At 34.2% G+C, this 24,483-nt stretch overlaps 4 protein-coding genes across 4 annotated transcripts; 3 read left to right on the top strand and 1 right to left on the bottom strand.

Annotated features, from left to right (window-relative positions):
- The first annotated feature begins 7,303 nt into the window (after window positions 1-7,303).
- Window positions 7,304-9,272, top strand: LOC106297484. Its single transcript, XM_013733720.1, has one exon. The coding sequence runs from the start codon at window positions 7,332-7,334 to the stop codon at window positions 9,237-9,239; it is 1,908 nt and encodes a 635-aa protein (XP_013589174.1). The 5' UTR covers window positions 7,304-7,331; the 3' UTR covers window positions 9,240-9,272.
- A 4,430-nt stretch (window positions 9,273-13,702) lies between these two features.
- LOC106324278 (heat stress transcription factor A-1a) lies at window positions 13,703-15,367 on the top strand. The gene is made up of 2 exons (XM_013762279.1): window positions 13,703-14,053; window positions 14,179-15,367. The coding sequence occupies exons 1-2, from the start codon at window positions 13,763-13,765 to the stop codon at window positions 15,196-15,198; spliced, it is 1,311 nt and encodes a 436-aa protein (XP_013617733.1). The 5' UTR covers window positions 13,703-13,762; the 3' UTR covers window positions 15,199-15,367.
- Window positions 15,368-15,512: 145 nt separating this feature from the next.
- Window positions 15,513-17,218, bottom strand: LOC106342327 (syntaxin-23-like). The gene is made up of 7 exons (XM_013781226.1): window positions 16,871-17,218; window positions 16,706-16,799; window positions 16,482-16,621; window positions 16,323-16,397; window positions 16,097-16,254; window positions 15,920-16,020; window positions 15,513-15,799 (listed from the first exon to the last, which is right to left on the bottom strand). The coding sequence occupies exons 1-7, from the start codon at window positions 17,089-17,091 to the stop codon at window positions 15,734-15,736; spliced, it is 855 nt and encodes a 284-aa protein (XP_013636680.1). The 5' UTR covers window positions 17,092-17,218; the 3' UTR covers window positions 15,513-15,733.
- An 830-nt stretch (window positions 17,219-18,048) lies between these two features.
- On the top strand, window positions 18,049-19,875 carry LOC106342959 (binding partner of ACD11 1-like). The gene is made up of 4 exons (XM_013782039.1): window positions 18,049-18,145; window positions 18,647-18,826; window positions 18,891-18,971; window positions 19,046-19,875. Exons 1-4 carry the CDS (start codon window positions 18,140-18,142, stop codon window positions 19,694-19,696), a joined length of 918 nt encoding a protein of 305 aa, XP_013637493.1. The 5' UTR covers window positions 18,049-18,139; the 3' UTR covers window positions 19,697-19,875.
- Window positions 19,876-24,483: the final 4,608 nt, after the last annotated feature.

The raw sequence follows: 24,483 nt of genomic DNA, 5'->3' as shown, positions 1-24,483 counted from the left end.
GGGTTTTGTGTTCTTATGTGGAGACACAAGCATTTCATGGTGCAGTAAGAAGCAAGCAACAGTGTCATTGTCTACTACCGAAGCAGAGTATAAAGCTTCAACACTCGCAGCCCAAGAATGTATATGGCTTCGAAGACTCTTGGAAGACTTGTTCGAGCCAATCAATAAATCGACTACCATCTATGGAGATAATCAAGGTGCTATCAAGCTGGCCAATAATCCAGTGTTCCATGGAAGAACGAAACACATTGAATTGGAACATCATTTCATAAGAGAGAAGGTGCTTGATGGAACAATTAAAGCATTGGAGGTTCGAAGCGAGGACAACATTGCTGATATCTTCACCAAGTCATTACCAAAAGGTCAGTTCGAGATACTCCGCTCGAAGCTCGGAATGGTGGACAAAATCAAGTTTAAGGGGGAGTATTGAAGTTAAACTTGATTTTGGGCTATCCTTAATTATGGGTTTCAATAATCTTGTTTGGCTAAACCCAAAGTTAAGTTAAGGTTCTAGAATCTCTCTAAAAAAATCATAAAAGTTCATCACCTCCTCAAGTGTTCTAGAGATCTCTTTTGGATAAGTATTAGTAGAAAAAATCTAGATATTATGGTAGAGAGTTCTAGAGATTAAGATAAGGTTTGTAAGATATTTTGTACTTTTGGAGCCTATATATAGCTCCCTTCTCTCTCATTTGTAAAACAACACAAGAAGTTGAACAAGTGTAATAATAAGAAACTTTTTCTTAAAGAAAGAGTGTTCTACTCAAAGTTCTCTAAATCTTTTGAGAGTTTTTCCATATCATTCTTCATACTTAGAAATTCTCTTGGTTCTTTCGGGTTCTCGGGTATTACGGTCTTGGGCTAGTGTTAAGCACTATCAAGGGTGGTTTCTTTACAAAAATTTCATTTGTCTAGTATTTATAATTTAGTTATATGTCAATATTAGTGTTTCAGTTAAAAGAGTTCTATGTCTGTATTTAAAAGTTGATAAATGATTCAAAATCAACTCCTACTCGTGATACCCAGTTATACTTTACTACCACCGGTCCGATCTTACATAATGAGCCATTTTTCTCTCAAGTACCCCAGGTAAAAACTTTCATTATATCTAATAATTATAATTTAGTTATATGTCAATATTTAAAAATTTGATAAATGATTCAGGAACCAACTTTTACTCACGATACCCATGTATCTGCTGCTGCCACCAATCCGACATTACATAGTGGGTCATTTATCTCGCAATTACTCCAGGTATATATTTGATTCTATTGGTTATTTATAATTAAGTTACATGTTATTTTGTTAAAACTATATATATCTTTTTTTATTTTGCAGAACTTCTACAAGAATTATGGTAATGGTTCATCGAAAGACTTCGACAAAAATTATGGCAATAGTTCATAGGGTCGCATGTTTTTATTGATTTTTTTTTTTGTATTTGAATAAAAGATGTTTTGGAAAAACCAGCCATGGAATATTACGTTTTTGACGAATGCATACATGTGGCCATTTTCTAACTCTCTGCATATTCCTTGAGCTTTTGTACTAATTTTAACTTACTTTCACTTACATTACACAACAATACTGGCCACTAGGCCTGGAACTTTTATCCGAGATCCGGATTCGATCCGTGATCCGATCCGGATCCGATCCGGATCCGATCCGAAAATCCGGATATCCGGAGAGGCCGAATCCGGATCCGGATAGTAAAATGTTGGATCCGTCAAAGCCGAATCCGGATCCGGATCCGTAAATTTTATTAATAACTATTTCAAAAATAGTAATAACTATATATAAAAACTAATTTTATTTAATATATTTTCATTTTTATAATAATATATATAAATTTTATGTAAATTTTGTAATATTATACATAGAAATAATTAAAAACATTATATATATATTTTTTTTAAATTATTGTTAATATTTTATATATATTAATATTATTTTTATTTATTTTAAGGATCCAAATCCGGATCCGGATATCCGCCGGATATTATAATTTTTAGAAGGATATCCGACACCCGGATATCCGCGAACCCCAGATCCGGATAATGATAGTAAAATTATAGATCCGCCGGATAAGGATCCGGATATCTTAAAATTGTCTGGATACCCGATCCGTCCAGACCTACTGGCCACTACATATTTATAGAGAAAACTGATTCTTTTCAATTACATTACACACCAGTGGCCACTATATATTTATAGAGAAAACAGAACAGTACTCTCGATCTTCTCTATAGCCTTATTTTAACTTATACTTTGGAGTACTAATTTTCATATATAGCACATACTTTTGACTTGTACTTTGCCTACTACAACAAGCAAATTCACACGTTTTTTTTTCCTTGACTTGTTGCTCTTCTTTTCCCACGTTTTTTTTATGTTTTCTGCATTTCAAGATTAATCAAAGAAAAAAAAAAAAGATTAATCAAAGATGAAATTCCAAGACTCCTCACAAATCTATTTATTAATAGCCAAAGTTCAGTCTAGGAGTTTGATCCTTGTTATTCCTCGATCTTTGTTGGGAATCTTCTTATTCCCTGGACCAATCCCTTTGACTACATTAACAGAACTCACTGATATATTTGCTTTTGCAGCGTGCAACTTGTTCTGATTGTTCAACCTTGGAATGATTACTTTCTTGCTTCCTTCCTTGACTTCATTCTGATCTTGTATAATTTTAGCTTAGCATTGAATCTCTTCTTCATGTACAATCTTATATGGTGAGTTCCCTTTGAAATCATGAGACTCCCTCTTGCTGAGACTTCCTCTTGCTTGATTCTCAGAATCTTTTTGTTCACTGATTTGTTTTATTTTCTTCTGAGTTTTCTCCATATCTACAACCACCTTCCCATTAGCTTTCTTCACATCTCCTATAATTGGTTTTTCAACCAGCTGTTGCTCACTCTCAGGTATGCTTCTTCTTTTCTGTTTCGTATCTTCTTCAATCATCAGACACTCTAGCACACTTGGGAGATCGCAGTATTTTCTTAGCCTTTATGTTTGGCTTAATATAGAAGGAGAGAAACAAAATCAATTTTGGTAAAGCCATGGAAAGAAGAAGAAAAAGAAAAGTCATGGAAAAAAGAATAGAAGCCATTGATGAATCAGAAGAAACAACGTAACAACGCCGACGTAAGAACAGGGTTACAGTCACCCGACGCCGTCAACAACGTTTTCTAGTTCTTTTTTTTTTTCCTTTTTTTGGCGATAAATACTAATTATTTTTCTTTTTTTTCAGAAACTGAATGTAACACTGGTGATTGGACGGTGAACCTAAAAATTTCCCGTAAAAAACAACAAATTCAGTTAAACAAAAGACAATTTGTTGAGTAACTACAATAAAATATAGTATTAACGGCAATGATTTCTGTTGTTAATTCGTCGTTATCTAAGGTTTACGATGAATTAAAGATGAATCACTATCAGTGGCGGATCTAGAACCATTTATAATTGGGGGCACAATACTAAAAACAAAACAAAAACATATGAATGGGGGGCACAAATTTGTTTATTCACTACACTAAGAACAATTAAATCAAATTAGCTTAAGTTGTTTAGAAAAAAAAATAAAAAGAGTAGGGGGCACGTGCCCCCGTACCCGCAAGCCCACGTCCGCCCCTGATCACTATTCGTTGTAAACTTTGCTAGGAAATAATCCACTGTGAGAGATGACATGTCAAATCGTTGTTACGTAGTTGTTACAAAAATGCATGAACTCGTTGTTAGAGTGACAGCAAATTAACAAACAGTTTGAATAACAATGAATTCAAAACTAATTTGTTTTAATAATTATTTAACTAATAAATTTTACTAAATCAATTTGATTAATTTTAAATTAAAATAAATAAATTTATATAAAATATTTATAATTCATAAAATAAAATAAAATATACTTACATATTTTTGAACTTAACTATTTTCTAACTGATATAACTAATTTTTAACTAACTTTTTAGGTAGAACCGAGGAGAAAAAGAGAGAAAGAGAGAAAGACATGCAAGCAGAAAAGACAATACGAGCATCTCCAAAAATCTGATTATCTTAAGGTTTGACAAAATTTCGAATATAAGATTTGAGAGTTTCTCTTTCCAAAAGTAAAACCTTATATAAAACCTTAAATTTTTTATATTTTACATAACATCCTTATGTTTAACAAAACTTAACTAAAATCATAATTTTTTTACGATAACTATAAAATATACAACAAAGTTATTTAAGAAACAAAATCAATAAATAAAATATTATATTATAGTAAAATATTTAATGTAAAAAACATACAAACTAAGTCATTAAATTTAAATAAGTTACATAACTATTCATTTTAATTACATCCATAATGATCACATATATGATCAATTAAGGTATTTTGAAGTGGTCAATGAGCTAATTTATTTATTTATTTTTCCTTTTTCAGGTTTTGTATTTTTTATTTGTTTGATGTAATATTATTTTTTATAATATTTTTGTAATTTTAATTAAATATTTTGCATTAAAAATTACTAATATAATTAAACAAAGTTTAGTAAAATAATTTGAAAGTTACACAAATAAAATGATTAAAAATGTAATAAATTTTAAATATAATGTTTTGTAAAGTGAAACCTTATATTTTAAGTTTTACTATACAAAAATTTAATTTCAATTTGCTTTTAGAATGCAAAAAAAAACATATATTTGAAGTTATAAGAATTTTTTTGGAGACACTCTAAAAGAAGAATAAGTTAGGCAAAAGAAAGGAGACGAGGATATAATGTTTGTGGGTGTTGTTAATTCGTAGTAAATTAACAACCCACTAACAACAAAATCGTTGTAATTTTGACATCTATAAATATATATATATATATAATATCAAAACTTTGCAATTGATAATGAATAATAAAAGTAATTATTAATTAACAACAAATTCGTCGTTACTGGGTTGTTATGATTACTATGAATTAACGACGAAATCATGGTAATGTCGCTGTAAAGATCGTGGTCACGACAAATTTGTTGTTAGTGTCGTTAGCTTGATTTTCCCATATATCCCATATCCTTTTTGTGAGTTCAATCGTGGCTGATTGCGATTTTTTTGCAGTAAGTCACGCAATAATCGCTACAAGAAAAATGAGTTTTATTAGCGGACGAAAAACGCTATATAACGATAAGATAGCGGTTTTTGAAGCATTGTATCATCGCCCATGATAGTAGATAAAAGACATTACATTGCGGTTTTTAACATTGCTATCTTTTCTTCTGCTACGATAGCGCTTTTCTATCTGCAATTAAATATTCTTTAATAACGTATAATTTTTGTTATTATTACATTATTAAAAAATAAAAAAAAAAATTTAAAAAATTTTATATATCAATTTTTTTATACCGATACATGAAAGTAAACCAAACTAAACCAATTTTTAAATAAAAAATTGAAAAGCTAAACCTAAAACTAAAACCTAGTCTACATTCCTTCTCTGCCTCTCTTCTTCTTCTTCTCTTGCCCGCCTCTCTTCTCTTCTTGCTTGAATCTACCTCCATCACTACAGCTAGCTTACCCTTCCTCTTCCACTATGACTTCGTAGGCCTCTTTTTGTGCATCGCCCATCGTCTTCGTAACTCCCCGCCGTCTTCAACCTCTTTGTGCGTCGGCCGCCGCCTCTGTCTCTGGATCATCATTATACCTCCTCTATGTCATCATTATTCCAGATCTGTAAACAAAAGCAATAGATTTTATTTAAAAAAGATGAAAAGAAGATGAACGCTTAAGTTGAGATAGACCAAGGGGAGGAGGCGAGGGGTCATGGTTTCCATACTTGAGCAGAGGTGGTGAGCTTAATTCCGTGACGACAGACAGAAAGTTTGAGAGATCGTGAGATGATGATTGAAGAGATGGTGAGAGAGGAGGAGATGAGAGATTGCTAGAGAAGAGGAGACGAGAAATGCAAAAAAAAAAATATTAAAGTGAATCACTTATGCCCCTTAGATCGAGTTAAATCTACGATGGAGATCAAATATAGAAGCTATCCTCACCCTCCTGTTTTCACCAATGAAAAATTTTTCTCTTTGTTTTATTAATTGACCAATTAGAAAAAAAAGAAAAAAAATAAACAAAAGAATGAGTTATAACGATTGGATTAAAACCAATCAAAAACTATTTTATTGTGTAACTAATTTTATTAATATATAACCTAAATTATCATTTACGTTTATAAAGTTAATGAAGAACTATTGAATTTCAGATTTAAAGTATAAGATTTTAGAGCAAAAGTCTATGTGATAGAGTTCTAAGGTTAGATTTAAGGTTTGAAAAATTAAATTTGAAAAGATTATATTTTTATAAGTATTATCTTTCAGATTTTTGATTAAAAAAGGTTAAGGTTTTGTGTTGAAATTCTGTGAGTATAGATATAATAAATTTATTTTAGTTTTAACGTGTATGTTTTAGTATTGAAATTTTAGAACTATCAAATACGAAGTTTATGATTTTAGATTTAGAGATTATGTATGATATAGGGTTTGGATTTAATGTATATAGGTTTGGTGTTTAATCTTAAAATATTTAAGTTTATAGTTCTATATTTAAGATTTGGAGTTTAATTTCTAAAATATTATAAAGATTATAACTATATTAGTTAAATTTAGCTTTTTAGAGTATATGGTTCAGAAGTTTGTTTAGGGTTTAGGGATTCAAAAAGTATACTATTATAACGTTTATTATTTTATGTTCTATTAAATGAATACTATCATAGCGTTTCCATTTATGCCGCTCTATCATAGCGTTTTCAAAAATACAAACGCTATCTAAAACCACCGGATATGTCAACCATAGCAGAAAGCGAAAAAACGCTATCCTGGTCTGCTATTAAAACACATTTTTCTCGTAGTGAATTGACCTCTTGCCAATTGATTCTGGCAGTTTAGAGCTGAATGAACTCTATTTGGGATTTTACAGCCTACGCGCTTGTTGTTCAATGATGTATTTGAGGCTTATATCAATTAGGTGAAAAATTAACCTTTTTAAATTTGACATTAACTTGTTTATTGATTTATATTGAATTCTTTTCTTGCAGCAAAAATTTGTATTCGTATGTCAGAAACCCATTTGAAATCAGAATATCATCTCCCTTAGTTAAACAAAGAATAACTTGTCTTCTTCATTTCACCAATATTACGAAAAGCATAATTCTAAGAGTGTCTTGTTCATTTAAAAGAAGAATAACTTGTTATAGTGATTTTATATCATATTGTGTATATATACATGGAAAGTTCTCATCATTATGTGAAACCAAAACATAAAAACATTATTAAAACATTATAAGAAGCTTATATTTATCTTTTCAATGGAAATACTCAAAAAAATTTATTCACTATACTCAACACGCGGGCACAAATGTGATGGCTGCAATCTTGGTGAAGACTGCTACAGTGATGGCTATCGTTGCATTCGTTCTGGACTATTCTTTCACAAGGAGTGCGCTACATCTAATCAAGATGTTTGCAACGCCTATCATCCACAACATATGTTAAAAATCAAGGTAGTTTCAAACTTCGAAGATGTCCATGGTGAATGCAAGATTTGTAGAGGTAACTTGCCAAAAATGTATTATTATTGTTCAATATGTGATTTTGCAATCGATTTGATATGTGCAAGAAAAGAAGTTGTCAAAAATATCGATGTTCCAAATACACACAAGCATCGTTTATCCCTTGTTCCAAAGATGATTATGTTTTCATGTCATATATGTCAACTAGTTGATGATCGTTTCCCTTATGCATGCGATATATGTGGTTTGAATTTCCATAAAGATTGTGCTGAATCTACACCAGAACTCAGCTACTCATGTCATCCTAAACACCATCTCAAGCGTCTCACTCGTGTTCCAAGTTACACCAATGGAAAATGTTGCTTGTGCAAAAGCAAGCTTCATATTCTGTTTTATCATTGTTCTATTTGCAATTTCAGTGTGGATGTCGAATGTGCAAAGAATCCACCTCCTTTAACTCTTGACCACCCCAAAGCGCATGAACATCAACTCACTCTTTTGCCGCAACGAATTTTTGTTTGTAATGCTTGTGGAATGGATGATGATCCAAATCCTTATATATGTCTTCAGTGCAATTTCATGGTCCATAGGAATTGTATAGACATACCACACATTATAAAAATTAGTCGTCATGTTCATCGTATATCCTACAATGATTGCCTCGAGGCCGGTGATTGGAAATGTGAAGTCTGTCTGAAAGAGATAAATTGGACATGTGGAGCTTATTCTTGCTCAAAATGTCCTGATTTTGCAATTCATGTGAGATGTGCCACAAGGTTTGGGATCTGGGATGGTATTGAACTTGAAAGCATATTAGAAGATACCACAAACTCTAAAGCATATGAAGTGATCGAAGAAGGAGTAATAAAGCATTTCATTCATAAGAATCATACATTAAAGCTCAAAGAAGGGAGTGATGCTAATGGTAAAAGTAGGCGTTGTACAGCATGCACATATCCCATATTTTCTACTCTATTCTATGATTGCACGGTATGTGATTACTTCATCATTCATCAGAAATGTGCTGATCTTCCAAAAAAGAAAATAGATTCCTTCTACAAGATGTCCATGACTTTAGTCTCAAATTCTAACGAGTTAAATTTATGTGATGCTTGTCAAAATTATTTTGAAGGTTTCATGTACATAAGTGATAATGGTATTATCAACCTTGATGTGCGATGTGGTTCTATATCTGAGCCCTTTGTCCATGAAGGTCATCCTCATCATTCGTTATACATCAATTACTCAAAAAAAGACAAATTATGCAATGCTTGTGGAGATAAGGCATGTATGGTTTTCAGTTGTGAGGAATGCGACTTTGTTTTAGACGTCAAATGTTCTATTTTGCCAAAAATGGTAAAACACAAAAACGATAAAGATCATTTTCTGACTCTATGTTACGGAGAAAAAACGAGGGAGCAGTATTGGTGCGAGGTATGCGAAGAAGATCTAAACCCAGAAAAATGGTTTTATTCATGTGATCATTGTGGCGTCACTCTTCATATCAAATGTACGTTTGGAGATTTCATATGGATTAATCCCGGAGGCGAGGCTGAGTCCATATATATGGTTATTCCCAATAATTATACAAGTCGGCCAGTTTGTAACGGGTGTGATTCTCGTTGTCAATACCCATTTATCCTGAAGTATAAGAAATATATATTATGTTCTTTACCGTGTTTTAAAAGTGTAGTAGGTCGTTAGTGATTTATCAAAGTGGATTTACAAAAAAAAGTATCCTTGTCTACCTCAAAATATTAATAGTTGTAAAATTTAAATGTTTATAAGATGTTTGTTTACATAAGTTAAATCAAACTTGAATGTGTACTTCTTATGTTGGATATGGTTTCTTTGCAAACTTTATTTTCTTAGGGCACAAACAAAAATTAAGAAGAAGAAATCAATCATTCAATATGCTAGAGGGATTACATTGAATGTGATTCTTTCAAAGAAAGAAATATACATGACCAATAAATTATCAAATGAGAAACACAAGACCTACATGGCTTCGTGTTCTTCTCCTCTAAAGATACCATAAGTAGGGAAGTTTGGAAGCTAATCTTTACGCTTGATCCATGCCATTCAAGATCATCTACTGTTTCTTTCAACACTGCATGACTGATACATTTTACTGTAGCGTATGTAACCTTTACTGTAAAAGTTAGTGACACATTTCCTGCATGCTCAAAGTTGTAGTCTCATTCTCTGGTCTCTAATATTCGCTTTGTTATCTCAAAGTAAATGCATGGATTTAGGGTATGAACAGATCTAATATATACAAGCATCACAAGCTAATTTTTCTTTCTTATCTTTGGTGAGTATTGAATATTCTCAAAAGCTTGCAACAAAACCAAAAATGAAAACGTAGAGGCTGATTCTACATCTTAACTGCATATGTTTAGAGTAGTCAATGTTTTTAAAATCAGACTGATAACCAGATCGGAAATTTTTTTACTTATATACATATATGTTAACAGACTTTGATTGTGTTCAACATGTTCGATTGTGATTAAATACAAAATAAAATTTAAAACTAAATAGTTGTTATTATCTTCTAAAATTTTATATGAACTTATTATTAAAATTTTCAATATAAATAGTCATGAAATACAATTTAAATAAAAATATAGAAATCAATATTTTAACACTGGTGATTTGTAATTGAAAATTTTAAAAATTCAAAAATATATTAAGAATATTTAAAAAAATTTGTATCAATGTTCTTTTTTGAAAACTTTATCGTATTAGTTTAAAAAAAAATGAATAATCAACAATTGAATTTTTTTTAACATTGATTTATTATATCACTACAAACTCTATGAGAAATATTACAAACAGTATTTTTTGCGTCATGTTAAAAGTCTTTTGTAAATCATTTTTTTTAATGTTCTGCATAATTTGCTTTCTCCGAAAATTGAAACCTAGATATTCAGGTGCAGAAGCATTTTCCACATCAAACTGATTTATAGTAAAATATTATCTACAAGCCTGATTTGGTTCAGTAGTTTTTTTTTTCAACCAAACTATTATTTATTAGATTGTAAAAGGTTCATACAGAAACATAATCAACCAAACAGGAGGAATAGAAAAAATTATAGAAAGATTTTCATCTTCTTTTGCCTTCTTAACCAAGATATCAGCTGCTTGATTTCTTTCCCGGTTAACTTGATCTAACGAGCACTCTGGTAACAAGCTCATCCAATGTCTGATATCTACTAAAAGATTTCCCAATTCCATGTTATTTCCAGAAGTGTTGATCAATGAAGTTAAAGCCATACTATCACCTTCAAACCAGACTTGTTTCCATCTTTTTATCCAAATATTTTGTAAAGCATACAGAAAAGGGTGTGCTTCACCATCCAAACTTGACTTTACTCCTCTGATTTTTGCAGATCCAGCAGTGATAAAAGATCCTTTCTCATCTCTTACAATCTAGCATATTCCAGCAAATTCATTATTAGTAGAAAAACTACAATCAAAATTGCATTTTAACCAGCCAGCAGGGGGAGGTTGCCATCGGCTTGATCTTAATCTCCTTACTGAGTTTCTACTCTTCTGAAACTGAACATGTTGATGCCATTCTTCATTTGAATTCCAGGCCCTTCTCCAATCTTCAATCGGTTGTACATTGTGTTTATTAAATAGGAATTCATTTCTTGCTTTCCACACAAACCAAATCATCCAGAAAGGCATGAGTCCGATCTTCGTATCATCTTTATGAGTTTCCCCAAACTGCAGCAATGTTTGAATATTTTCCTCCAAATCCTGTGTAAACATATTTACTATAGGAAGATTCGAACATCTCCATATAGCAAAAGCATGTGGACACTGAAATAGAACATGGTTGATAGTCTCTTCTGCTAGACAACAACGTTGACAAGTACGATCTACGTTGATACCTCGCGTACATAGCTGGACATATGTCGATAAAGCTCCTGAGAGCACTTTCCAGATAAATGCTTTGATCTTAGGGATAACATTGATCTTCCAACACTGCTTTTTCAAATCAACAGAACCCAAAGGAGGTTCAATCAGGTTTCCTTCTCGTAGATCATGAGTTGCAGCCCAATAACCTGACTTCACCGAGTACTTCATATCTCTAGAATAAGACCAAACCAATATATCCTGAACTAAGTAACGAGATAATCTAATTTGTTTCACTTGTTCAACAACACCTGGGTCTAGAACTTGTTCAAGTAAAGGAACGTTCCATGTTTTAGTGTCCTGACAAATCAAATCACTAACCTTCATTTCAGGGTCTTGAGAAGTATAGCCTAATGTTCTCGGAGGAAGCTCAGGGACCCATTGATCCAACCAAACATTAGTTAATTTACCATCACCAATAAGGGTTGTAATACCCTTTTTCAATAACTCTTTACCTACTTGAATGGATCTCCATCCATAAGAGGCATGAGTTGAGCTCGACGACTGTAAGAATGTCGTCGACCGATGATATCTTCCCATGTATAGTCTACTAATCAGAGAATTAGGATTTTGAAGAATCCTCCAAGCTTGTTTTCCGAGAAGAGCTTTATTGAATGCAAGTAAATCCTTAAAACCCGTACCTCCTTCACTCTTAGGTAGACAAAGCTTACTCCATGAAACCCATGATATTTTCCTCTTTCCATCATTCCTACCCCACCAGAATTCAGAGAGTAGTGAGTTAATCTCATCACATGTTGTTTTAGGAAGCAAGAAACAACTCATTGAGAAGACCGACTTAGCTTGTAAAACAGATTTGATCATAACCTCCTTTCCCGCTTGAGATAAAAACTGATTGTACCAAGGCTTTAACTGCGATTTAACTTGTTCGATCACATATTGAAAATCATTCACCTTACTCCGACTGAGCTGCTCAGGTAGACCCAAATATTTACCACATCCTCCTATGTTCTGAATCTGTAGAATATTATGAACTTGACTTTGTGTTTGAGATGGAATTTTCTTACCAAAAGTTAATGCCGACTTAGTTAAGTTTACTTTCTGCCCCGAGATGCCTTCATAATCATTAAGAATCATTGCCATACATCTTGCATCTTCCGTTGTAGCTCTACAGAAGAACAGGGAATCGTCGGTAAATAATAAATAAGAGACTGAAGGGCAAGCTCTGGCCAACTTCATTCCTTGATACCGATTCATGGTTTGAGCACTATCCATCATCTGACTCAGGACTTCAACACAAAGGAGGAACAAATATGGAGAGAGAGTATCTCCCTATCTTATTCCCCGCTCAGGTTTGAAATATCCATAAGGCACACCATTAACCAATACTGAATATGATACCGATGTCACACAAGACATTATCATTCTAATCCAGAGTGGGTGAAATCCAAGTTATCTTCAAGAAATTTCCACTCTACTCTATCATAAGTCTTGCTTATATCAGTCTTTATAGCCATATACTTCTCTGCACAATCCTTTTTCGTCTTCAATGCGTGCATCAGTTCATGAACCACTAGAATATTATCAGAGATTTGTCTCCCAGGTACAAAAGCAGCTTGTGCCTCTGATATGATTCCATTCAAGCATCCTTGTAATCGCAGACAAAGGATCTTTGATATTAGTTTATAAGCTACTGAACATAAGCTTATAGGTCTAAAATCACTCATAGCATTTGCCTCTGAAAACTTAGGAATTAGGCAAATATTAGTATGGTTGAGATCCGGTTCCATTTCACCCGTCTGGAAGAATCGATGTACCATCAAGCATACATCAGTTCCTATAACATCCCAAAACTGTTTGTAGAAGGCAGCTGAGAATCCGTCTGGACCTGGAGCTCTATCTGTTCTAATACGATCCAAGGCATTCTTAATCTCGACATCCGTTATCTGGTTCAGTATTTTTTTTGCAGTTTGATACGGGTTTTCTACTTTTTTACTGATTTTTTTTAATTATTAATATTTACCTAATCTGGATATATTCTCGGTTCACGGCTTATCCTGGTTCAACCGTCGGTCTGGTTAAAACACTGGTTTTAGTTAATTACTTAAATTAAATCGATTAAACAATTTGTCTTATCTACAACCACCTCCAATTATTTCAATCATAGCTTAGGCCCAGTTCTTTATAAAAAAACAAACATAGAAAGCCCACCAGAAAACAACGACACGTGTCCCGTTGCGCTATCGCAGGAGCTCAAAATAAAAAAGGGTAGTATCGTAAATCTCAAGTCATTTTCACCCTCTTTTTTCTTCCTCTCCCCCTCCCTCTCTCTCTCTCCGTACAAGATGATGGATGGTGTTACCGGCGGAGACTCAAAAAGCGGCGAGGCTACGACGGCGTCGCCGCTCCGAAATCCGCATCCGGCGACGTTGCTTGGCACGAACGCTTTACCTCCTCCGTTCCTCAGCAAGACGTACGACATGGTGGAAGATCCGGCGAGCGACGCGATCGTCTCGTGGAGCCCGGCGAACAATAGCTTCGTCGTGTGGGATCCGCCGGAGTTTTCTCGCTCCCTTCTCCCCAGATACTTCAAACACAACAATTTCTCCAGCTTCGTTCGTCAGTTGAACACCTATGTAAGTGGTTAACATCTTCTCAAAAACCCTAGATTCATATTCTTTGATTATCTTACAAAGTTTCAGTTTTTCAAGATTCGTATGATCTCAATTTTCAGAAAGTTTCAAACTTTTTTATGATTCAGGGTTTCAGGAAAGTGGATCCAGATCGGTGGGAGTTTGCGAACGAAGGTTTCTTGAGAGGTCAAAAGCATCTCTTGAAGACGATAAGCCGGAGAAAATCTACTCAGGGACATGGTAGTAGTAGTAGTAGTAATCCACAATCTCATCAGGGTCACATGGCTTCGTTATCTTCATGCGTTGAGGTTGGGAAGTTTGGTCTCGAGGAAGAGGTTGAACAGCTTAAAAGAGACAAGAACGTGCTGATGCAGGAGCTAGTGAAGTTACGCCAGCAGCAACAATCAACGGACAGCAAGCTTCAGTCTATGGTCAAGAGTCTCCAGACGATGGAGCAGAGGCAGCAGCAGATCATGTCTTTCCTTGCTAAAGCTGTTCAGAATCCAACTTTCCTCTCTCAGTTTATACAGAAGCAGACGGATAGTGGTAATATGCATGTGACCGAGGCTAGTAAGAAGCGGAGACTCACTGAGGATGGTACCACTGCTGCTGCTGCTTCTGATGGACAGATAGTTAAGTATCAGCCTATTAGAAGTGATTCAACAATGTCTATGATGTGGAACATGATGAACACTGATGAGAAGTTCCCGTTTTCGCCAAACCGGGACTCTGGAGTCACTTTTCAAGAGGTATTACTGCCCACAACTTCAGGACAATCACAAGCATATGCACCCATATCCTCTGCTTCAACTTCCTTAATGCCAATGATTCCTCCCATGCCACAAGAGAGCATCAGTGACTCACCTACAGAAAACTACATGAATGCAGAGAAGGATGTTTCAGAGGCATTCATCTCTCCTAGCCCTTTCCTTGACGGTGGTTCAGTACCGAATCAGCTTGAGGGATTACCTCAAGACCTTGATATTGATGAACTGATGAGTAACTGTGATATCTTTGAAGAGTATCTGGCACAAAGCCCAGTTTTTGGAGATGAGACAACACTAGAGAGCAGCTACGCAAATGGTGGGCATGTGGATAAGCCTATAGAGGAGTTGGGTCATCTCACTTCAGAGACAAAGCAACTGTGAAGGATTATGTTTTAGTGTCAAAAATTGTATAGGCTTTCTCTACTAACTTGATGCTTGGGACTAAGAGTTTTTATTTTATTTTATTAAGTCTCTTTTGTATAAAAAAGTTTTAAACTTTGTGCAGAAATCTTCATTTACATAATAGAAAGTGAACAGAACTTGGTGGATATATATGATACTGATGGAAGCAATGCTACAGCAACTGAGATGAATTTTAATTGTGCATACTTCGTTCTGCACGACCTTTGTCATTGGTTATATGATTCACTTAGCTTCATGGTCAGCTAATCGAAACTAAGAATTTCATCTTAAAGAAAAAAACACAAATAGAAGATTTCAGTTTTATGATTCACACTGGTCTTCAACAGAAGAGACAACAAAGCAGTAACACTTTCTTACAAAACCCAACACCCACAAACCAAACCAAAGGGAATTATTCTATATACTCAATAACAAGAGACAAAAGACCAACAATCCAACAGTTTGTTGAATGATGATGAAGCACTCTTTTCATGCTTTCAAGAGTTCTGGAAAATCAAACCGCGAGCACTATAATAACAATCAGGAGCACGATACCAAAAATCACCAAGAGCAAGCACGTCTGCAAGGGAAAACAAATGGCAAGAAGAAGTTTATAGGTTTGCTCTTATCATCATCATATATCCTCAAAAAAAAAAACAGATTTATGGTATATGATCAAAAGCTTGGATAGTTTTTTTACCAGGGAAGAATTCGATCTTTGTGTCTTTGAGGCTTTTGCGAGATGAGATTTTCCTAGTGCAGTTGCAGCGTGGGAGTTATCGATGTGAGTACTGATATCATCTGCGTACAAAAGAAGAGGTGTTAGATTTAAAAATATGAGGACACAAGTGAAAGTTTTAGTATGAATCAGTTTTACCAATCATGGTTCCTTGATCATGTACCAACACTGCCAAGTCTTTGAAGATCTCATGCACCTCGCCAATCTGCTGCTGGATTTCTTCTATCCCTTGCTCTCTTTCCTCTATAACAGCATCATTAAACGCAATCTCATTGTCCAACAGTACAAGTTCTTGTCTGCAACAACAACAACAAAACCAATCAAAAGATAAACCATCTCATACTTTTGTCTGTATAAACATTACCTTTTTGATTCCACAAGAAGCGCACGCTGCTCTTGATGCTTATCTGCATTCACATCTATCTCACTGGCTGTATAGCTATATTTACAAAGCCAAGTAATCAGAATATAAAAAACCACAAACACAAACCATTTTGGATTCTTCACGATGAGTATTTTTTACCTAGATGGAGGAGATGGTCTGGTGACAAGAGGAGCATAAACGGTTTCTCTTTCAGCAGCGAGACGCTGAGCCTTTTGAAACTCTTTCAGTACAGATTGAAAGTCTTTTGCAAGCTTAGCATCAACAATCTTCTTCTTTTGCTAAACACACCAGAAAAAAAGGGTATAAAACAAACCAATCAAAATTCAGATACCAACATCAGAAGAAAGCATAAAGTCACTCACATTGACACCTCTCTGATGATCAGTTTCACTAGCGTCTTTAAGTTTAGCTGCTGTGTCTTTCACCAACTGTCCGATTTGTAGTCTTGTCTTGCGCCTTAAACACACAACTGAATTTAGAAACAATGCCAACTCAGACAAAAGGAGACAACTTTAGAGGAATCTTACAGCTTATCTCGGAGCTCGGGCGTGTCTTTGGGAGTACCGAGAGTGTTGACGAGTCGTTGGAAGCTGGAGACGCTCGTGTTGATCTGAAAAATACCGGAAGCTACGGCTTGCGTCGTGTCTTGTCTACCTCCTCCTCCTCCTCCTCCTCCTCCTCCTCCATTGATGTTCCGTGAAGAAGCTAATGATCTTCCTCTCCCCGCCTCTAAATCTTGAAAACTCATCTCTCTCTCTCTCTCTCCACGAAAGTCTCTTCCTTTTTCGACAGTGATTATCGATTCGGCGGCGAGATTCTCTCTCTCTCTCTCCGACAGTGAGATTGAGAAAAGCGTGAATCGCGGAGAGAGAGAGAGAGAGATTGAGAAAAGCGTGGGGTGTCACATTAGCTGTATGAATGAAAAAGTGTTTTACCTTTCTTTTTTGTAATCTCAGTTTTAATCCTTACTTTTTTCTGTAATATTCTGAAAGTGACTTGATAGTTTAGAATCTTACAAGTATATCCTCCTCCAGGCTTCTTATGAAAGTGGGTATGAATGTTAGGGGCAAAAGTACGGGTGTGTTTATGATAAGAATCTTATCTTATAGTCTACTCTCGAATACAAGATGCTCTTACGATGTGAAGGATACTCTGAGCTCGAGACGCGTGGATAATAGACACTGGTGGAAAGAGTGATTTCGCCACGTTGTTAGTTGATTTTGTCCATAGATCCCTACTAATTATTAATGCAACAATTAGAGGACTAAACTATAAAATAATATTTTCTTACAATATTTTTACAAGAAAAGCTTCATTTGAGTCTAAATTTAAGGTTAGGATCAAAAATTATTTAATTAATTAATTAAATCTCAATATAATTAATTAATTCATTAAATTAAATCTCAGTATAAACCTTTACGTGCAAAAATGGGTCAAACAGTAAAATAAGTTTTATACGTAATAACTAAACTGTTGATATTTATTTAAGTTTAAACAAAAATAAATCCGTATTTCGTTGTGTGCAATTCATTCACACGTCTTCAAGCGAATCTGATTATTTTCAAACGTAATTTACCTTGCCACGTGGGAAACTGCATCGCATCCCGACAAAAGCACGTGGCAAATCCGAAGACTTCTCGTCCGTTTTTCCTAGGTGGGGTCCGCTTTCCTTTCTCCTCAAATCCGCTTCCAAAGATTTTTTTCCTTTCCTTTGAATTTTCGTCTTTGTTTCAAACTTTGTTCGTGGGTGAAACAGCAAAAAGTTCCGTATCGGACCGCGTCGATCGATTTCCACCATGTCCGTAAGTCTCTCTTACCCTTCCGTCTCTCTCTGTTCGAAACGAGTTGCTTTTCGTTTAATTTTCTCCCGACAAGATCGATGGTTACTTTTGCTGTTAAGGAAGATGATTCGTACAGATCTGTTTGTGATCATTATCCAGTAAATATTTGTGCGAAAAATGGTGGTAGATCATTTCGATTTGCAGTCATTATCTTTAGAACGCGATTCATGTCAAAGGATTAGTGTGAGACAGAAAGATTAGCTTTTTTTAACGAGATTTATTATTAGTCCTTAGTTTTATCTGATTTGAGCAGCATTTGAAAAGGGTATTGTTTCAGTGTGCTCAAAGTTTTAAACTTTGACTTACTTTTATTGATGATACGATAATGCCAATTGTGAAGAAAGAGTTGTGTGTGAGGTCGGTTAATCTTAGTGAAATGTGGAATCGAACTAGTAATGATTTAAAGCCTAAGATGTGATTTAGCTGTTAAGTCTCACGAGATTAAATCTTTTCTTATTGCAGATGACAAGTGTAAAAGTGAGCAATGTATCTCTAGGAGCCACGGAGCGTGACCTCAAGGAGTTCTTTTCCTTTTCCGGCGACATTCTCTACCTTGAGATGCACAGCGAGACAGAAAGGTCTAAGTTGGCATATGTCACTTTCAAGGATCTACAAGGAGCTGAAACTGCTGTTCTTCTCTCGGTATTTCTTTAATCATTTCTCACCCTCTATCACTTCCTTTTAAGTATTTATTAGATTCTTTCAGGGAGCAACGATCGTTGATTCTTCAGTCATTGTCACTATGGCCCCTGATTACCAACTATCCCCCGAGGCTTTAGCTTCCTTGGTAATCTCTTTACTTCATCATCATCATCGTCATCATCTCTCTTGAGATTCAAACTCTTACCTCTCCCTCTTTAGGAACCCAAGGAGGACAGCAGCAAATCTCCCCGTGCATCCGTGTTTCGAAAAGCCGAAGACGTTGTCAGCAGCATGCTCGCAAAGGGATTCATCCTCGGCAAAGACGCCATCGCCAAAGCCAAGAGCGTCGACGAGAAGCACCAGCTAACATCCACTGCGTCAGCCAGAGTCGCGTCTCTCGACAAGAAGATCGGTTTCACCGACAAGATCAACACGGGAACCGTCGCGGTGGGGGAGAAAGTCAGGGAAGTCGATCACAAGTACCAAGTCTCGGAGAAAACCAAATCGGCCATTGCCGCGGCGGAGCAGACGGTGAGCAGCGCGGGCTCGGCTATCATGAAGAACAGGTACGTTCTCACGGGTGCCACGTGGGTCACCGGAGCTTTCAGCAAAGTGGCTAAAGCCGCGGAGGAAGTTGGGCAAATGGCGAAAGAGAAAGTTGGTTTGGCTGAGGAAGAAGACAAGAGGAAAGTGGTTGATGAGTTTGCTAGAGTTCACTTGTCTGAGTCACCAAAGGCGGCGGCGGCGTCATCAGAGGGAGAAGAATCGAAATTCTCTGAGTCTCCTGAAGCAAAGAAAGATTCTGAACATCAGGAGTCCCCGCAGGTGCAGCAAGCTCCTCCTCCACCTGTGGCTCCGGCTCTACCTTAAGCTATGCAGGCAAGTGAAGGACCTTTCTGATTCTTGTTGTATACTGTAATACTTGGAGCTAAATCCCTCCTGGAGATGGAACTTGTAATTTAGGACCAAGACATGTGTTCTTGCAACATTGGATTCATGGTTTGGTTTGGTACTTAGACCTGGGAAAAAAAAAACAATTTTGTAGTCCTTGTTTTTCTTAAAAGTTTTCCTTAGTGCAAAAAAACAACCGGTGAAGAAACAAGGGTTGAGAGTTAAACCGAAATAAAATTAAAATTGAAGTCAACCAATATAACAATCAGTGCCGGCCCTTGACACAAGCGGAGGAAGCATGTGCTTTCGGCCGCCATATTATTATCTAATTTATCGGCCACATATCCCTGAAAATGTGCCTCTGGTCTAGTGGTAACGCTGTCACAAAGCATTGCAACGAGGCTGGGTTCAAACCTCCTTAAGGAATGTTTTATTTTTCAGCCTTTTATTTATTATATGCTTGTGGTCTCAAAATGTGTAGGACCGGCTCTGATAACAATCGATCTGTTTTTTTAACCGACATCTCCAGTGATCTGCCATACTACGAGAAACACAAACTTAATACCTCAAGTAAAAAGGTCTAAAGAAAAGCGAATGAAATTTGTTACAGCGCTCCACATGCCACTCAAGAAACTGTGAGCTCTACCAGTAATCGCCACAAGAATTAATTATTTGGTTACCGATATTTTTTTTTTTACGATAATTTGGTTACCGAATTAATTAAATCAAATTTACAACGAATTATTTATTTACTAAGAAAAGACATGCGCAAAAGGTAAATTTATATGAAAGTTATTTAAGAAATATCGTATGGAAAAATAAAATTTATATTTTTGATCGAATTAATATTTTTGATCCTTAAACAATTTAAATTTTTTTTTGTTAATTACATAATTTGTTTACTGGTGAACTGATTCTATTTTTAAAAATATTTTATGTCAAAAATCATTTATCGCATAAGAACATAACGTTTAGGCCGAAGAATCTCAGGCATACTATTTGGTTACAATGAAACTATGTCAACTTGGTGTTATATCATTATTTACCAATTTAAAAGTTAATTATGGTTATAAGAAGTTTACGTTCACGTTCACGTGTCAATACTATATATCTTCAATATTTTTTTTTTATGTTGGTTTTTCATTTTGATTATTGCTCGATATAAATATTAATTTTTGAGTTTATTCTCATTCGTTCTTTTGTTTGGCATGAGATTTAAAAAATGTTTAAGATTTAAAATTATTAAAGAGATATATACTTACATTAAGATATGCGCCTTGTGCAGGAGAAATATTTTATATTTATTACTTTTATGTATTTTGCATATTATAAAATAATAAAATAATAATTATGTATCAAATAACTAAGAAATAAGTTACTATTATGTAATAAATTGGTGTACACATATAAATCAAACGACCGCTCTTATTTATTTACAATTTTAGGGTAAATAAATCAAAACAATTAATATTATATATCATATATAATATATAATTAAATTTAAATGATACTAACATATATATATAATATATTTTAATATGGATATTTATTAAATGAGGTTTCTACTCAGATGATTATATGATTATTTGCATATTTGTTTAACAAAATTTAACACTAAAGAATTTTTTTTAATGTAAAAGCCCTTTTCCAAAAAAAAAAAAGAATTTTTTTTAATGTGAAATGTTTATTGGTTTCAATAATTTATAATCATTTAAAAAAAACAATGAAGATTTCAAAATTAAATATTAACTTTTCAATATATGTTCAATGAAAATATCAAAATATAAGTATGTATTTTCATATGATGTATAATTTAATTTATACGATATGAAATATATATTAACATAAACACCTATTAAATAAAAATTATTTGTTCATATGATTTTCTAATCATTGTATATTATTCTAGAAAAAAAATTTTAAACTTTGATCACAAAAATTTATGTGAGACTTTTAACAGTTTTAGCAGTTTATACTCGTTTTGAAAAATTCAAAATACAACATATACAAAAAATCTAAATTTTTATTATATGATTAATGTAATTGTGTAATTTATTTTAATAATAAATAATTAAACAAAAATAATAAAAAAGTAATTAGATTGTAAACAAATCTTTATTATTTAAAATCATTAATTTTCATATATATCTTAATCACATTAGGTAATTCCGTATGTTTTATTTAAGGAAATAATATATAATAAATTTCAATTTTATCAATAAATAATCCATAATGAACATACTATATAATATAACATTTTCTAGCAATTTAATTTTGGACTAACAAAATTCTCAATTGATTCTCAAGCCGCCAAGTAAGCAAAATTGACATTTTAATTAAGTGACACATAAGCAAGACTCTTTTTTAATTAATACAAACTTGAGGTTACAACTTTTCAAATGTTTCTCAATTAATATATAGGATATTCTTAAGAAATAATCTCAAAATAATATATTGTATATTGATACTCTTTCCAAAGGATATGATTTAAACATTAAAGCTTCTTCAAATTAAGATTGATGTAATATTTTTTTTAAAAAATAGCTAAGAATAAATGTAAATTTCGGCCTCTCACAGAAGAAAGCTTGAGCTACTAAATAATGTATATTGTTGTCAAGTGAAAAAAAAAGTTAATGGTAAAAAAAATGACTTGTATTTTCACAATTATAAATACTCTCCAAACACATCATTTTAATTTTACAACAAGAAAATAACCTAAACACAACAAAAATGGAGGAAGCAACTTTGATAGTCATAGCTATTCTACTTGTTTCAACATGTGAGTTAAACAAAATTAATATTTTCTACTTTTCGGTTATCTTCATCTTCCTCATCATCCACAAATGTGTATATATATATCGATAATATACATAATTGTGTACAGGTACATGCATGGGCGGACCGAGAAATTTACATAGTATGGAGTGTAACTTATATATAGATTAGGGGTTTGTTAATAAATTTAGGTTAGTTATTAAACAAAAAATTACTATCTATGTTCCTAAATGTAAGATGTTTTAAAGAATTTTGATGTTTTAATATATAAAATATTTTTATTTTTCTAGGCATCTTTTTACTTTATTAAAAACTGTGCAACCAATTGATAATCTATTTTGTAATTGGTTGAATAACATTAATTTATAATTTTAATGATATTTTCTAGACAAAACAATGATATTCTTAATATGCGTGTTTTAACCGGAGAGAGTAAAAATCAGTGTGGGGCCTGTGCCACACCCCCTTCTCATCTAGGTCCGCCCTGGGTACACCGAGTATGGCACGAGATGAAAAAACTTGCAAGACGAACGCTGATTGCAATGGAATTCGGTGTCCAAAGGCAATAATACGAACAGAATACGTCCAGTGTATAAGGGGTGTTTGTCAGTGCCCCTCTAAAAGACGAGCGGTGTTATCGGATGATACCAACTCCAACTGTGGTGTGGCTGCTTGCATTGACTATTTCAAGGCAAAAGGCGAAGTAGCTTATGCTTGTCTTTTTAACCATTGTTACTGTCGCAAACTTCCTATGTAGATTTTACAAATAATTTCCATTATATATTATTATAAATAAACTATCAGTTCCTTCAAATGTCGAAACTCTTTTGTTAACTGGTGATTGGGCATCAGGCTCTGAAATTTGCTATCCCTAAACTTGCTCTTTAAACTATGAAATTATCTTGATTGTCTTAGTGAGCACCCCGTCATCTGCTCCAGCCTCCAGCCTCCAGCCTCCAGCCTCCAGCCTCCAGCCGACAATGGGGGCTTAATTTTACACTTTTCAACCGTATCTCGATACATAAAAAAAAAAAAAAGAGTATGCCAAGTCGACCACAACCACGTCATCAAAAGAAAAGTCAAAATGAAAGTATATATAGTTGACACTTGCTCTCGTCTGTATCTTCTTTTTCTTTGTATTTTGAAAATTACTCATTGTTCCTCATTAATGTTTGGATTGTCCATTTTCGAGTTAAACTTTAGTTATCTGAGTTGTGGATTCTTGTTTTATAAACAATCAAGAATCAATTCAGTATTATCCAGCTATCTTCGTCTGTTGGGATAAGCTTGGAATAGCTTGAAGATAAAACTACATATATAAAATAGAAAAGTTTATGATGATTAGGAGTTATCTTGTTATCCTATATTGAATGTGTTTAGGACTTTATATTTTATATATATGGAGATGTCAAGCTTGTGACATAACATAAGAGCTTTGGTGATTTGTGATCTTGTGAGTTTGATTTGATTGAATAAGAGAAAGACTTCTTATTAACTTGTGTTTCAACACTTGGTATCAGAGCATTCTACAAGAAACAGAGCAAACGTTTGAGAAACTACAAACATCAATCATGAGTGACGTAAAGGATGAGGTCGAGACATCATCCAAGGAAACCGGACATTCCTCCATAAAACTTCCGATGTTGAATGCTTCCAACTACACGGTCTGGGCAATGAGAATGAAGATTGCACTCAAGGTTAACAAAGTTTGGGAAACAATTGACCCCGGGAACAAACACGAAGAGAAAAATAACATGGCAATAGCTTTGTTGTTTCAATCAATTCCCGAGGCTTTGATATTGCAGGTTGGTGACCTTGATGCGGCAAAATTGGTTTGGGACGCCGTTAAAGCCCGACATGTGGGAGCTGGACGTGTGAAAAAAGCGAGACTACAAACTTTGATGGCAGAGTTCGATAGACTCAAGATGAAAGATTCAGATACAATTGATATCTTCTCCGGAAAGTTATCCGAAATCTCCTCAAAATCTGTG

This window comes from Brassica oleracea, chromosome C1 (genome assembly GCF_000695525.1).
Source record: "Brassica oleracea var. oleracea cultivar TO1000 chromosome C1, BOL, whole genome shotgun sequence".
NCBI classification, from domain to species: Eukaryota; Viridiplantae; Streptophyta; class Magnoliopsida; order Brassicales; family Brassicaceae; genus Brassica; species Brassica oleracea.
The sequence above is the reverse complement of the archived record's forward strand: the minus strand, read 5'-3'. Positions and strand labels throughout refer to the sequence as shown.